Source organism: Protomyctophum bolini (genome assembly GCF_963924005.1).
Source record: "Protomyctophum bolini genome assembly, chromosome: 13".
Classification (NCBI taxonomy): Eukaryota; Metazoa; Chordata; class Actinopteri; order Myctophiformes; family Myctophidae; genus Protomyctophum; species Protomyctophum bolini.
Window position 1 is genome coordinate 9,199,761 of NC_137874.1, and position 15,113 is coordinate 9,214,873.

Below are 15,113 nucleotides of genomic sequence, written 5' to 3' on the forward strand. Positions count from 1 at the left end.
TATATCATGTGAGTTTGTAGATTGGCTATTTTGGTAAATCCTCCCCCCCCCCCCCCCCCCCCCCCGACCAGATTATGGTGGCTGGGTGCTTATGTGTCGCCATGCACCGAACGAAATAACCGTGAAATCGTTTGGACGCACTTTTGTGGTTTTCACATGACTGCTCGGCCTCAGAAGACCTCCTGTGCAGTCCTGTACAGTTTTACACTTGAAATGTAATGTGATTATTTTTGCGTGAAATGAATGAGTGAACGGCAATGTGAAAAATGTATGAAATGTTCAAAGGCACTCGTATGGTCTTTTTCTGGCCGATTTTACAACCATAACATTTCAGTACATTTTGGAATGTTGCTATAGGACGAGACTCTAATATTCTGCATGTTTCTCTCTCCCCCCCCCCCCCCCCCCCAGCTCTTTCGGGAGGTGCGAATTATGAAAGGTTTACATCACCCAAACATAGGTAAGGAACATGCAGGCATCTCAGTGCACTATATACAGAAGTGCGAGTGCGTGCGTATGTGCGTGAGTGCGTGTGTATGTATGTGCGTGAGTGCGCGCGCGCGTGCAGCTTGTTCACATGTGCAGTATGCATTTCTGCGAGTGTATGTTTAGCCTAAATAGCCGCCGTGTGTGCGAGCAGACGGAAGCGTTTGTCTGAAGCCCGAGTGAATAGGCTTTATAGAGGCGGCAAGCTGACCGTAGCATCGCCTGCAACTCCCCGTGCCTCGGTATGGAGGTCATTGGGTTGGGGGGAGGGGAGGGGAAAGGGATTTTCTAAAGCTGATATGGACTGAAAAAAACAAAACGACAAAAAAATAAAAACACCCCCACTGCATCAGTAGTAGTAGTAGTATTGGTATTAAGGCACGAGGCAGACTTTCTATTCATTTGTGCGTGTGTGTGTGTGTGTGTGTGTGCGTGCGCGTGTCCATATATGTATTCATAGTTTTAATCTGATTGTGTTTTTGGCCAACAGTGCAGCTGTTTGAGGTGATTGAGACAGATAAGACCCTTTACCTAATCATGGAATATGCCAGTGGAGGTGAGTGCCTGTGTGATGGAACTATTGATGGAACTATATATGACAGGAAGTGATGTCACACTGCTAGCAGCCTGTGCACACGTTTGTGTGATATTGTCGCTCTGTACTATTTCGATAATCAGAGGCAAAACGGATCTACAGCACACATACGTACATTTGTTTAAGTATTTCTTTAGAAACATTTTCATAACAAAACCCCTTAACACTGTCCATTTAACTTTTATATAATTGTTCGTTGCTGTCGGGAGGAAACCTCATTTGATGTTTTTGCATAAATCAGTGCTATTGAACACCCTTTACGTCTGTGTGTTGTTTCGAAAATATTTAACCAATGGAAAGTAGTAAAAAACGCTTTGGACAAAACCTCTTAACTCCACTGGACCCTCAAACCGTCTGCTAAAGCAACTAACTCCACCACCTCTCCCCCTCTCATGGAAGTAATTGACAATATATGAAGTCACAACACCAACTTTGATGGGGCAGTATTGCTTTGTTTTGAAAATATATGGTTTTCTTAATTTCCTAAAAAATCAACAATTTGGAGTTAAGAGGTTTCTTCCCGACAGCAGAGATATACTATAATTATTGTACATATTGTATAATTGTAAATTGATTCTCACAAGACTCCATATACTGTAAGTCAATGTTGCACAAATGTTGTATGATCACATTGTAAGCTCTAGCGTGTGACGTGGGTGATGTCAGCAAATAATTAAAATAATTTGTTTAATATAATACTTAAACCTTAGTAGCCCAATTTCATTAGCTCTTATTCCACCTCCGATTCAGGTGAAGTGTTTGACTACCTCGTATCTCATGGGAGAATGAAGGAGATCGAAGCCAGGGCCAAATTCCGCCAGGTAGGTCCTCCTCACTGTCATTCAATGTCTTGGAAACCGTGGGGGGGGGGGCACGGTGGCACAGTCGGTATTGCTGTCGCCTCACTGCTAGAAGGTCCTGGGTTCGATTCTCTGTGAGCACTGGGTGCGTGTCCTCTCCTCCGCGTCATCGCTGCCCATACACGAGGGCGGCGGGGTTGGCGAAAGGGCCCTTCTGTGTGGAGTTTGCATGTTCTCCCCGTGTCCCCTAGGGTAGGTACCCTCACATGTTCTCCCCGTGTCCCCTAGGGTATAGGTACCCTCACAAAACAACATGCAGTAATCCTGGTCTCTAAACTACCTAATGGAGGGGAAAGGAACTGGTCGGAATAACGTGTTCCTTCCACACGCTACGTCCGGCTGGGGAAACTCTCCCCCGTCAAGTGAAAAGAAGCAGCTTGGACTCCTCATGCATAAAAGGAAGCATGAGGTCAGTCCGCTGCCCCACCCAGGTTGGCAAAGGAAGTGTAGCACCCACTGGATGAAAAAATGGGTTCGTGGGAGTCGTGGGATAAAACATTTTAAAGAAGAAATAATGTCATGGAAACAGAGTTAAATGAACACTGAGGATGTTACATTGTGGCTCCTGACCTCTTGGACTGTTCTCATCTTCCACATTGTGGCCCCTGACCTCTTGGACTGTTCTCCTCATCTTCCAGATTGTGTCTGCTGTCCACTACTGCCACCAGAAGAATATTGTCCACAGAGATCTAAAGGTGAGATATGTCATTTAATGGAGGTTTAAAATAATAATAAATAAATAAATCTGGAAAAAAAATGCTGAGGATTTTATTTTAATCTACAAAAAATATACAGGCCTAATCCATGTGAAAAGGGGCTGCACTAGACATGAAACTATACATCGTAGATCAATTTAAATCGATATAAATCCCGTATGACTCAGGCGGAGAACCTTCTGCTTGATGCCGATGCCAACATCAAGATCGCCGACTTCGGCTTCAGCAATGAGTTCACACTGGGCAACAAGCTGGACACGTTCTGTGGCTCGCCACCCTATGCTGCTCCGGAGCTGTTCCAGGGCAAGAAGTACGACGGGCCGGAGGTGGACGTCTGGAGCCTTGGGGTCATTCTCTACACGTTGGTCAGTGGCTCACTGCCCTTTGACGGGCAGAACCTCAAGGCAAGTGAAAAGAGACGGGCTCGTATGTCTCAGGCGTATGTCAATTAGGTTGTTGATAGCATTAGCATTGTTGATAGCAGAGAAATGCAGTAGTTGTTATTTAGTTAGTTAGTTAGTTTCATTTATTGTCCACGTGTGGAAATTTGTCTTCGGTCTCAACAACAGTAAAAACAAACAGCAAGTTTCAACAGCAACAACACTTACACAATTATTTTCATGGCAAAAATGTGGCAAATACATAAAAAAAACTAATCTAGCGAGACATGGTATCATTTAGTGCCTTAATGGCATTATAGGAATGAAGGATTTTTTAAAAGATGTTACGGTTAGCTTTTGATACTTTGTACCGTCTACCAGAGGGAAGTAGTTTGAACTGGATAAGAGGAGGTCATTTGCTATTCTCTTCCTTGTAGATGCAACTTAATTGTTTCTGTCTCTTAAGTTCCCAATGATTTTTGAGGCTAGGAGCTTGCTTCTTCCTTTTACATTAAGATTGCCATACGACATTGCCATGTTAAAAGTCAGATTTACAACATACTACAACAAATGCTACAGTTATGCTCTTTGGGAAAAATAGCCGAGTCACAGGCAAAGCCACATCATTAAGCAGTGCATTAGCATTGCTGTGAATCAACACTCACTCAATAATTAACGACGGTTTAATTCAAACAATGATGGCCCCGCAGCCACAGCTATACAAAACATATCAACGTCATGAAATGGCCTCATTGCTAACGCTTTTCGCTACGTTTAGCTCAGAAACAGGGCATGTGTTTTTGGGGGAATCAAACCGGTGAATTAAATCAAGATTAATTTATACTCACAACGGGTCTAGCAGTGTCATCACATGACATGAGTACGTTTGCGTCTACAAGAAGCAATTACATTTTTACTTTTAGGGGACTTTTAACATATAAGAATACACTAAACATGTATAATAATAATTGGGCTCTAATGATATATATGTCCTCATTATGAACACGGTCACGGGTATGCTGATATATATGCTCTAAAAGTTTTCGTTTCACCATGTCTTTAAAATCACTGACCCTCTCCACTGCAACAACCATTGAAGTACAGTAGATACTATAGGGCCTCCTGTAGACGACTGATCAGCTCATTGGTCTTGTTGACATTGAGAGAGAGAGAGAGAGAGAGAGAGAGAGGTTGATCTCCTGACACCATAATGTCAATGATCTGACCTCGTCCCTGTAGGAAGACTTGTCGCCCTTGACAATCCGCCGGCCCATCGCTGTTGTCACTATACTTGACATTGACATTGGAGCTGTGCGTGAGCGGCCTTGCAACAGTTGCATGGCAGTAGAAGAGGACTCAATGCTACCTCAAACGACAAGTTGACACTGGCTAAGTGTTAACTTAATCACTGCAGCGTAGTGTGTCAAGGCAGAATCCTTGTATGTTTTTATTCAGGGCATTTTCAAAAGCATGAGCTAGTTTGACACTACTGTCCATTATGTTGACGAGGAGCACGTTAATTGGCCTATACTACTGACATCATGCCATTAGAAGCTTACAAATTAGTAGTAGATTCAAGTCTTGTTCTCCTTGCCTTTTATTAGATGTTTTAATGTGCAGGTTTAATGTTTGTCTTTCCTAGTCAAACATTAAAAACGTCACTGACAATGGACACGAGTTTAATGTTTGTTTCGTCACTATGTTTGTTTTGTCTGTCACTGAGCAAATCGGCATATGATGTTATGTTATATCGCGATGATAAGCGCTGGTATAAAGCGCCCCTCACTTGACTTCGCACGGGTGTTGATTTTTATTTCTATGCCTTAGCATTAGAGATGTTAATTATTTTTGGAACGGCCCACAGGAACTGAGAGAGCGGGTGCTGAGAGGGAAGTACCGCGTGCCCTTCTACATGTCCACAGACTGCGAGGGGATACTACGGCGATTCCTCGTCCTCAACCCCACCAAACGCTGCACCCTAGACGTAAGAAGGGCCATAAAAACAGCCCTATATTTGTGTTACACTGTGTAGTCCTTAAACCGCGGCACCGAGTGCCGCACTACGAGCTCGCAGGTCTGCTATTCTTTTTTTAAATCGTGAAAATGTGGGGCAAATCTTTGAACATATATATTCAAAAGCTTTGCTTCTGGGGGGGGGGGGGGGGGGGGTCCTTGCAACAACACATTTTCAGATGGGGGTCGACGGCCAATTACATATAGTTTCTGGGGTCCTTGGTATGAAATATTGAGCACCACTGATATAGAAACATATTTAGGCCTATTTCACAAAACTGACAGGATTTAGAAGACTTTTTTTTTTAATTTCGACATCAGGCCTGAATCCCAGAAATGAATTAGCAATGGGTTCCTCCGCCAGATGTCCAAATGACCAAAGGGTTTTTCCAATTCATGCAGAAAATAAGGTCTGTGGATAACACAAGTTCCATGTTTTCCACACAAATTACACCTGTTAATATCTCAACCGTGAAATTCGATAATTATATGCTAGTTATGTTATTATGAATTATTAACACGTGGAGCTTATCTGGTCATTATGAAAGACCGATTAAAAGGAAGAAGAAAAAATCCGCTCCTATCCAGCAGAATAACAAACGCTCCAACTGATATCTCGAGGTTGTTTATTTCCCCAAGACAACGTGAAAAACGTCAACACAAAACATAACAATATCCTTTTACACGCAATGAAACATGAAATATGAATGTCCTTGTTGTCAGTCAATCATGATGTCCGTATTTTATATATAAACAAACACAATGAGATGTAAACAAACAATTAAACGATCGACAGAATTACAACACTGTTTACAAACAAAGAAAACAACAACATGTAACATACCGTGTTGCGCCTTCTGCAGATTATTTTATACTTTATCTTCTCTTATATTCTTTATTTAAGGACACTCTTTTTAGACGTGGGAAGAGCTCCTTGCACCACTGAAACTCAAGCCCACCACACACCGTCTGCGACCGTGTGCGGCGCGGCGCGTTGCTGCGCGGCGCCGCCTGGAAAATAGAACTGTGTTCTATCGGCGCGCCGGGCGGCGCGGCGCGACGCGGCTCCGCGCGGCGGACGGAGCCGGTGTGCGTTAGGTTCATTGAAAATAATGGAGGCGGCTGTGCGCGCCGCGCGGCGCCGCGCGGGGGACGCAGACGGTGTGTGGTGGGCTTCAGCTTGTTCTGACTGAGTTCAGCTCACACAGGTGCAATCAATGCTGCCTCACTCTAATCACAGAGCTCTGCTCCTGCATGCCCTTCTAGGTCATAATGAACAGCAATAAAAGACCAGGCACCACACACAGCATGCAAATACAATATGTACCCAAATAAACATACATATAATGTTCACATATTATACATTTTCAGAAAGGTAAGCAATAAAATAGAATATTACAAAATACCCATTGCTGGGACAGCTACAGCGTAAGACCCAGCCTGCGCGGTCGGAGCTGCGGTGCGCTCTGGGTGTAATTTTGTCCAGAATTCTCCTTTTAAAGGAGAATTTCAGACCAGAAGGCTTTCTTACCTTTATTTGTAGTTGTTACGTCCCCACCAAAGAGGTCCAGGTGTTATTTTGTGCAAAAACGGCTATTTCCCATACCATAAGCCCTCAATGGGGTGTTGGGTTTTAGTGCTAATTCGCTTATTTCCATCTAAATAACTAGTAAAGTGGGATACTACTTACATCTTCTTACATTATGAAGAGAGGATATATATACAAAAATAATTGATTTTTGAACGATGGAAATAAGCGAATTAGCACTAAAACCCAACGCCCAATTGAGGGCTTATGGTAAGGGAAATAGCCAATAATGCGCTTTTGCACAAAATAACACCTGGACCTCTTTGATGGGGACGTAACGACTACAAATAAAAGGTAAGAAGGCTTGAGCAAACTGCAAACTGAAGAAACTAAGGCTAGTTTCTTCAGTTTGCAGTTTGCTCAAGCCTTTTGTCTCAAGTAGATTTAATTAGTCAGTGTAAATGTGATGAAATTACACGACACTAGCATGGAATTCTGCTTTAACACTCAATGTACAGTACATTATTTATCTCGCTGTGTATATTGCTATTCCAGGAAGACGATGTAAAGTGAAAACCTGACGCCTGCCTCGCGTATCTAATCCAGACTGTTTTGTCGTCCACAGCAAGTGATGAAGGACAAGTGGATAAATTCAGGGTACGACTCGGCAGATCTGAAGCCTCACATAGAGCCTGTGGAGGACTATAGTGATGCAAGTCGCATAGGTGAGTCAGTGATTGATTGATTGATTGATTTTGATTGAAATTTTGATTTTAATTTTAATCATGGTCTTTTGAATAGTTTCCATTTAGTTTTAGTCACATTTTCACCTGGAATGTTTTAGTGTTATTCCAGTTTTAGTCGACTAAATATCATAAGATTTTAGTCGACTTAAATCTACAGTTGATTTAGTCGGCTGAAATGTATTTTGGAGGCCCTTGATGCCGTCGCAATGTTTTTAGCATGTGACTGATTGAAAAATGACTTATACAGTACTTGTCCACTAGTCCCTTCCTAACATTTTAGTCTAGTTTTTATTTGTTGACGAAATCGTCATGAAATGTAAGCTTATCCTAATCACAGTAAACATCATGTCTTGAGTCATTTTCAAGTTACTGTAGTCAGTAGTCACTTCAGTTCAGCACAGCTGTGTCGTATCGTAGTATTGAATCGAGAATCATTTTGGATAGAGAATAGTTTTGAAACTGGAAGCAAAAATGCTTTAGAATTTGAAAAATAAATCGTTTTTGGATTGAGAATCGAGTTGAATCGAATTGTGACCCCAAGAATCGGAATCGAATCGTGGGTCACCGAAAGGTTCGCAGCCCTACTGCTTAGGATGTACTGTAGTAGTGGAACAACAACAACATACACATACAATCGGAACTCAGTACAACATGCTCTGTTTGCCTTGTTTCCCCTCAGAGGTGATGGTTGGAATGGGGTTCACACCAGAGGAGATCAAGGACGCTCTGCTTAATCAGAAATACAATGAGGTCACCGCCACCTACCTACTGCTGGGCCTCAAAAACGAGGTAAGCTAAGGTTGTCTGTTAATTGAATTGAGTTAAAATGAGAGTGTACAAATACACACTCTTGAGTCAGACCCATATATAAAATGTGTCCATTTGGTTCCTACTGGTAAGCCGTGATGTAAATAGGTTTTTTAGAAAACAGAAGAAGAAATGATTATTATAACTAAAGCTATAGCAAAATAAACTAGAATAAAAAACAGTACAGTAGTAGGCCTACAGTAGTGCATCCCGTGGATGCAGATGTCGTTGTTTTATTGCGTCCCTTAACTATAAACTGCGTTTTTGGGGATGCAAAATACACCCTGTTTTAATCTCTGGGTAAGTATCAGTAATTTTACCCCAAACCACATGCTGTGCACAATTAAGTTGATTAGTGACACAGTAGTATAGCGACGGTTCACAAACTGGGGTCCGATGGGGCCCCCTGTACCAAAATGTATTAAAGTGTTAATTAATACAGCATCAAAAAAGCCCATCTACAGTACTGTAAACAGTACTGTATAAGCTCACAGCGCATCGTGGCTCTGTGAGCTTTTAGATTAGCTCTTTTCAAAGAAATCTCTGAACAACACAAATCTTGTATGGGGGTCCATGGCAGATCATATTTTCAGATAATGGGGGTCCATGGCCAAAGACATTTTGGCGGTCATTGTCCGGGGACCCCCAGGGGTCCTTGAGGGAGTTCCAGGGGGTCCCCAGCTAAATGATAGTTTGGAACCAAATGGACCCTTATGGGTCTGTAACTCTGAGAGTGTACAAATGGAACCTAATGGACCCTTATGGGTCTGTAACTCTGAGAGTGTACAAATGGAACCTAATGGACCCTTATGGGTCTGTAACTCTGAGAGTGTACAAATGGAACCAAATGGACCCTTATGGGTCTGTAACTCTGAGAGTGTACAAATGGAACCAAATGGACCCTTATGGGTCTGTAACTCTGAGAGTGATACAAATGGAACCAAATGGACGGGTTAACACTCTCAGAGTTAAATGAACATTGATTTTACAATATAAATTGGGGGTCTCAGAGATAGAATTGCCATTAAATGTAGACTAATTAATATCCATGTCAAACTGGGGGGTCCTTGAAAATTAAACCGGTTGAGAATCACTGCTAGAGCCGTAAAATATATTCTCTTATGGGGGTCCCTGGCATATATTATTTTCAAACGGGGGTCCACGGGTTGATTAGTGTCAATTTGGGGGTCCTTGACATGAAAAGGTTTGGGAACCACTCGTACAAGTACCACAAGTACTTTTACTTAAGTAAAACAATTATTGAGTACTTTTTTCCACCACTGGCCTCTCTCACTGTTCTGTTCTGTTCTGTTCTGTTCTGTTCTCCTCCAGGACGGCAGTGAGGCCCGCTCCGCCAGCAGCCTGTCCCTGGCCCGGGTGCGACCCAGCCCCATCACCAACGGAACCAACAAGCACCCCTCGACGGCGGCGGCCACGGGCTCCTCGTCCTCCTCCTCCTCGTCCTCGCACAGCAAGACGCAGCGCAGCGCCTCCACCTACCACAGGCAGCGGAGGCACAGCGACTTCTGTGAGTTTTTTTTTTTTTTGTTGCTATACTGCAGGGGCCAATGCAGGGGCCAATGCAGGGGCATATACTGCAGGGGCCAATGCAGGTGCTGTCTGGAATGTGCGTCCACGGTATACGGTATGTATCGCGATACGTGTTGATTTAGTGTCTTACTACTACTACACATGAGTCCTATAGATGGCCAATTGCCGATGTTTTGACAAAACACAAAACCATATGAGTGAATTTTGAAGATTAGAATTAGCAAGTAATGCTCGTATCCTGTGTTGTTTTCGTCGACTAAAACTACGATCCACTGACGAAAACTAAATGGAAACTAAATGCGTTCCTCGCAGGCGTTTGAAAGGCCCTGATCGCGGCTGCATTCTGCGCCGCGCGTGCCGAGGCGTCATTCTCTCGTGTTATTTTCCCACCACGGAGTATAACCTCGCATCTCGGAGGACTAGTCGAGACGGGCAGTGTCGGTAGGCCAATCAGAGGCAGGCGGGGCGTTACCGTGTCTATGCTCAGACGCACACTAGATATACGTGTAACTACTGTACATATACCACGTCAGACTAAAACCCTCAACGCGGCTCAGCTGCAGCATATACCTGAGGCGCAGGTTGCATATCGAAAATCACGTTTCATGTCGAAATATATAGCTCCGTATAACCATTCCTATAACGGAGCTAATCGAATCAAGGTTCAAGGTTGTCTTTATTTGTCTCCCTTGGGAGAAATTTGTCTTGGAGACAGAGTCACACAGCTGCATGCAAATAACAGACACGTTCACATAAGAAAAACACCATGAAACATACAAAATAGAGATATTGCACACATTCCCCTTGATAAAGTGCAGTTTAGTTTCATTCGGCAATCTCTGATTGAGCATTTTGATTGACAAGGGGAAGAAATGAGTGTTCTATTATACGAATGATGAATGGGTATACAGCTTCGGGATACTGTACTTATCCCATGGAAAAAGTAGTGGATTTTCATTACATGTTCATAAGACTACTTGGAAGATGTTGAAACTGCTTGCCCTGCATGAGTTCCTGCCCACCCATATAAACCTGTATATAAATATAATGGACACTATTGGTACATACAATCCAGTATATCCACATTTACATGTGCTGTATATCCTGCGCATATCCATGTACACATGGGGATATACATATATACTGTATTCTCACTTTTTGCATTGAATGCACTTCTGGCTCCATTATGCAAATAGTGCTCGCTGTAGGCCCTACTATGCTGTATGTTGTGTGTGTGTGTGTGTGTGTGTGTGTGTGTGTGTGTGTGTGTGTGTGTGTGTGTGTGTGTGTGTGTGTGTGTGTGTGTGTGTGTGTGTGTGTGTGTGTGTGTGTGTGTGTGTGTGTGTGTGTGTGTGTGTGTGTGTGTGTGTGTGTGTGTGTGTGTGTGTGTGTGTGTGTGTGTGTGTGTGTGTGTTTGTTTTTGCAGTTTTTTATCGTGCGTTGCACTTGCCCATACTAAGCAGTCGGTTAGTGCTGTGTACAGTACTGTGTACAGTACCGAAAGCCATTCCACATACTGATAATACGAGCAGTGTTGTTTTTGGCAGCAAATTTCTATTTTAGTTTCAGTCATTACTATAGTCTCTTGAAACGTTTTCATTTAGTTTTAGTCGCCTGGAATGTGTTAGTGTTCAGTCTAGCTTCAGTCGACTAAATATCATAAGGTTTTTTGATGATGCCGTCGTAATGGCCGATTTTACACTTGCTGAAAATGGCAGATCTACAAGCTCACAGCGTGTTGCAGCGCGACGCGTTGTGAGCTTGTAGATCTGCCATTTTCAGCATGCAACCAAGTGTAAAATGACTTATACTGGATATCTTGTCCACTCGTCCCTTCCTAACATTTTAGTCTAGTCTTTAGACATTTTGTCATAGTTTTAGTCACCAACGGCTTAGTTTTCCATTTAGTTTCCATTTCGTTTTCGTCAGTGAATCATAGTTTTAGTCGAGGAAAACAACACAGGACACGAGCATTATACTTGCTAATTCTAATCTTAAAAATTCACTCCTATGGTTTTGTGCTGTTTTGTGAATATTTCATGTGGACTCATGTGTAGTAGTAAGACACGGTCATTAATCTAAATCAACACGTATCGCGATACATACCGTATATCGTGGCCTCTGTAGTCTATGGTATAGGCCTACGTGTCTATCGTGAGGTTGTAGGCAATTTACCAGCCCTACTAGTAGTGACTAAAGTTTTCAAATAATTATATTGGTGTAAAAGTATAATATTTGCATCTGAGATATAGTGGAGTAGAAGTAAAAGTCCAGAAATTTGGAAATGCCTCAAATGTACTTCGTTACTGTATACCAGTGGTTCCCAAAGTGGGGTCCGGGGACCCCCAGGGGTCCTTGAGAGAGTTCCCCAGCTGAATGATAGATTAGGAACCAAATGGACCCTTATGGGTGTGTAACAAATGGAACCAAATTTGTACACACTCAGAGTTAAATAAAGTTTGATTTTACAATATAAATTGGGGGTCCCAGAGATATAGAAATGCCATTAAATGGGGGGTCCGTAGCCTAATGCATGTCAAACTGGGGGGTCCTTGAAATTAAACGGGCTGAGAATGTCTGCTGGAGCCGTAAGAATATTCTCTTATCAAATCAAATCAAATCAAATCAAATGTATTTATATAGCACATTTAAAAACAACTCTCATTGTACCACAAGGCAGAATATAGTGGAGTACAATACAATACAATACAATACAATACAATACAATACAATACAATTCAGTGCAGAAGACGTCAATAATAGAACAACAGGACAAAGTAATCTAAAAGGAAAGGTGCAAAGGCTTGTGAATATAAAAATGTTTTAAATTGTGATTTAAAAGACTCAACGGGGGGTTCAGAGTGCAGACCTAACGGCAAGGGGAATGCTGGGGGGCTGCGACAGCAAAGGCTCGGTCGCCCCCTGAGCCTCTTTTTTGTGTGCGGAACCCCTAGGAGACCCCTGTCTGCTGACCCGAGGGTCCTGGTAGAGGGGGGGTAGGAGGTCGGTGATGTAGGAGGGGGCCAGCCCATTAAGGGCTTTGTACACAAACAGGAGGGTTTTGAACTGGATTCTGAACCGGACCGGCAGCCATGAGTGGAGAGAAGCCAGGACAGGGGTGATGTGATCTCTCCTCCTGGTGCCGCGGGGGGGGGGGGGGGGAGTCCCTGTCATATCTTTTCAATTGGGTGTCCACGGGCTAATTAGTGTCAATTCGGGGGGTCCTTGGCATGAAAAGATTGGGGAACCACTGCTTTACACTGGTCTTTATTATGCTAACATTTCAAGTCAAAAGTCGAAGTCGTACGATTTGTCACACACGTTATACCGCAGTGAAATGTGTTCTCCACATTTGACCCATCTCTTATTGGAGCGGTGAGCCGCAGCCGTGCCGCACACGGGCATCATTTGATTAGTAGATTTGACCGCCCCAAATCCAACCCTTTGATGCCGAGTTCCAATTAAGCAGGGAGGCATTGGGTCCCATTTTTACAGTCTTTGGTATGGGCATCGAACGCCCCCGTTTCAGGGCGGACACTCTAACCACAAAGGGCCATACTGTCTGGTGTTTCCTCCTCTCCAAGGTGGCCCCTCCATGCCGGTCATGCACCCCAAGCGGAGCCCCACCAGCACGGGGGACAGGGAGCTGAGGGAGGGCCGCATGCCGTCCCGTAAGGCCAGCTGCAGTGTGATGGGCAGCCACAGCCTGCCTCCCTCCAGCCCCATGGTCAGCAGCGCCAACAACCCCAACAAGTCCGAGATCCCTGACCGCCGCAAAGAGATGACTGCCACCACGGTGAGAGAGAGGGACAACTACAGTATGGTATGTGGCTTCTTTTATTTGTTTTCTAAGATTTGTTTTTTTGGCCTTTATTGATAGTATAGGGATCCACCGAAGGGGAAATTCTTGGCAGAAACCGAATATATTGGAAACAGTTGGCCCGAAAACCGAATATGCGAATTATGATTAATATTATATATCTTTTTTTCCTACCATTGCTGTCATGGCCGTACATTAAAGCTACCTGGTTTATGGCAAAATAAATGGTTATGGCAAAACTTTACTTAAATAATAATCACTATTATGGGTCCATAACACATTTATTCATCTATTTTGAATGCATTAATTGCATACATTATTCTGTGACACATTCTTCTGCCTAATTAGGGCCGAAACCGAATAGGCCGAAAATGCATTTTGGATTGGAATATATAATATATTGTACTTAGTTGCGCACAGGAGGCGTCATACACCGAATAGCTGATTTTATAATAATAATAATAATAATAATAATGCATTTGATTTGTATTGCACTCTGGGAATCCCAGAGTGCTACATGGTTAAAAACATATATATTTTGTAATATATTAATTTATTTGGTTAATTGGTTTTTAACTTTTTAAAGAACAAAACATTTCGTTTCCCCACTCCGTATATTATTAATAATGTTCCCCCATATTCTGTCAAATTCCATTGGTTTCCCTTTAACATCACATAGCTGCTCACCACAACACACCGCTTTGTGAGATTGTTGTAGATCGGCTATTTTTGGCACGGGACTAAGTCTAAATCAGGCTTAACGACGTACAGACTCATGATGAAGGCCGTCATGATGCATCCTACCAGCTGCAGCATATCAGTCTCAATTAACAATTTGTCTTGATCTTTGACCCCTCTATAGAATAACATCCCTGGAAGCGCCATGACCCGCCGGAATACATACGTGTGCACGGACCGCTCTGGCACGGACAGGCTACTGCAGAACGGCAAGGAGAACAGGTAGAGGGGATACTATATAACACATAAATGATAGTTTAGGAACCAAATGGACGCTTATGGGTCTGTAAAAAATGTTGTACACTCTCAGAGTTAAATTAACATAGATTTTACCATGTCAAATTGGGGGTAAATGCATGTCAAACTGGGGGTCCTTGACAATAGAATGGTTGAAAATCACTGTTGGAGCCGTAAAAGAAAAACATCTTCTCTTTCTGGGGTATATTTTCTAATGGGGGGCTAATGAGTGTCAATTTGGGGGTCCTTGACATGAAATAGTTTTGGGAACCACTGGTATAATACGTGACTATATTGATTCCTTATAGGCCAGCGAACGTTATAGCGACGTTCCTCTGATGATAATAGTGTCCCTGAAGAAACAGTGTGGGCTCGAGTGGCTCTATTCTGTACTTGACGATGATGTACTACAGTATGATTTCCCTGTTCTTCACACACATTGTCATGCATGTCCAAATTCAATGCTGGTTTGACAAGTAATCCTCCTTCCCAAATCTGTCCTCCAGGGATGCCCATTTTAGCTGTTGAAAAATAGCAGATCTACAAGCTCATAGCGCGCCACCGAGTGGCGCGCTACGAGCTTGCAGGTCTGCTATTTTTGAAAAACCGAAGAACGACTGACATAGAAACATAGCT

The 15,113-nt window shown here is 43.1% G+C and overlaps 1 protein-coding gene across 2 annotated transcripts in view; it reads left to right on the top strand.

Annotated features, from left to right (window-relative positions):
- Positions 1-15,113, top strand: part of LOC308327398 (MAP/microtubule affinity-regulating kinase 4-like) — a gene marked incomplete at its 3' end in the record, with an annotated part of 36,122 nt that overhangs the window by 14,405 nt on the left and 6,604 nt on the right. For both annotated transcript variants that reach the window (XM_080780832.1, XM_080780833.1), the window contains exons 4-14: positions 412-460; positions 977-1,042; positions 1,832-1,902; positions 2,580-2,636; positions 2,825-3,061; positions 4,902-5,021; positions 7,204-7,303; positions 8,004-8,113; positions 9,464-9,659; positions 13,267-13,478; positions 14,365-14,462. In XM_080780832.1, the coding sequence (XP_080636958.1) occupies positions 412-460; positions 977-1,042; positions 1,832-1,902; positions 2,580-2,636; positions 2,825-3,061; positions 4,902-5,021; positions 7,204-7,303; positions 8,004-8,113; positions 9,464-9,659; positions 13,267-13,478; positions 14,365-14,462 (1,316 nt within the window). The remainder of the gene's footprint in view (positions 1-411; positions 461-976; positions 1,043-1,831; positions 1,903-2,579; positions 2,637-2,824; positions 3,062-4,901; positions 5,022-7,203; positions 7,304-8,003; positions 8,114-9,463; positions 9,660-13,266; positions 13,479-14,364; positions 14,463-15,113) is intronic.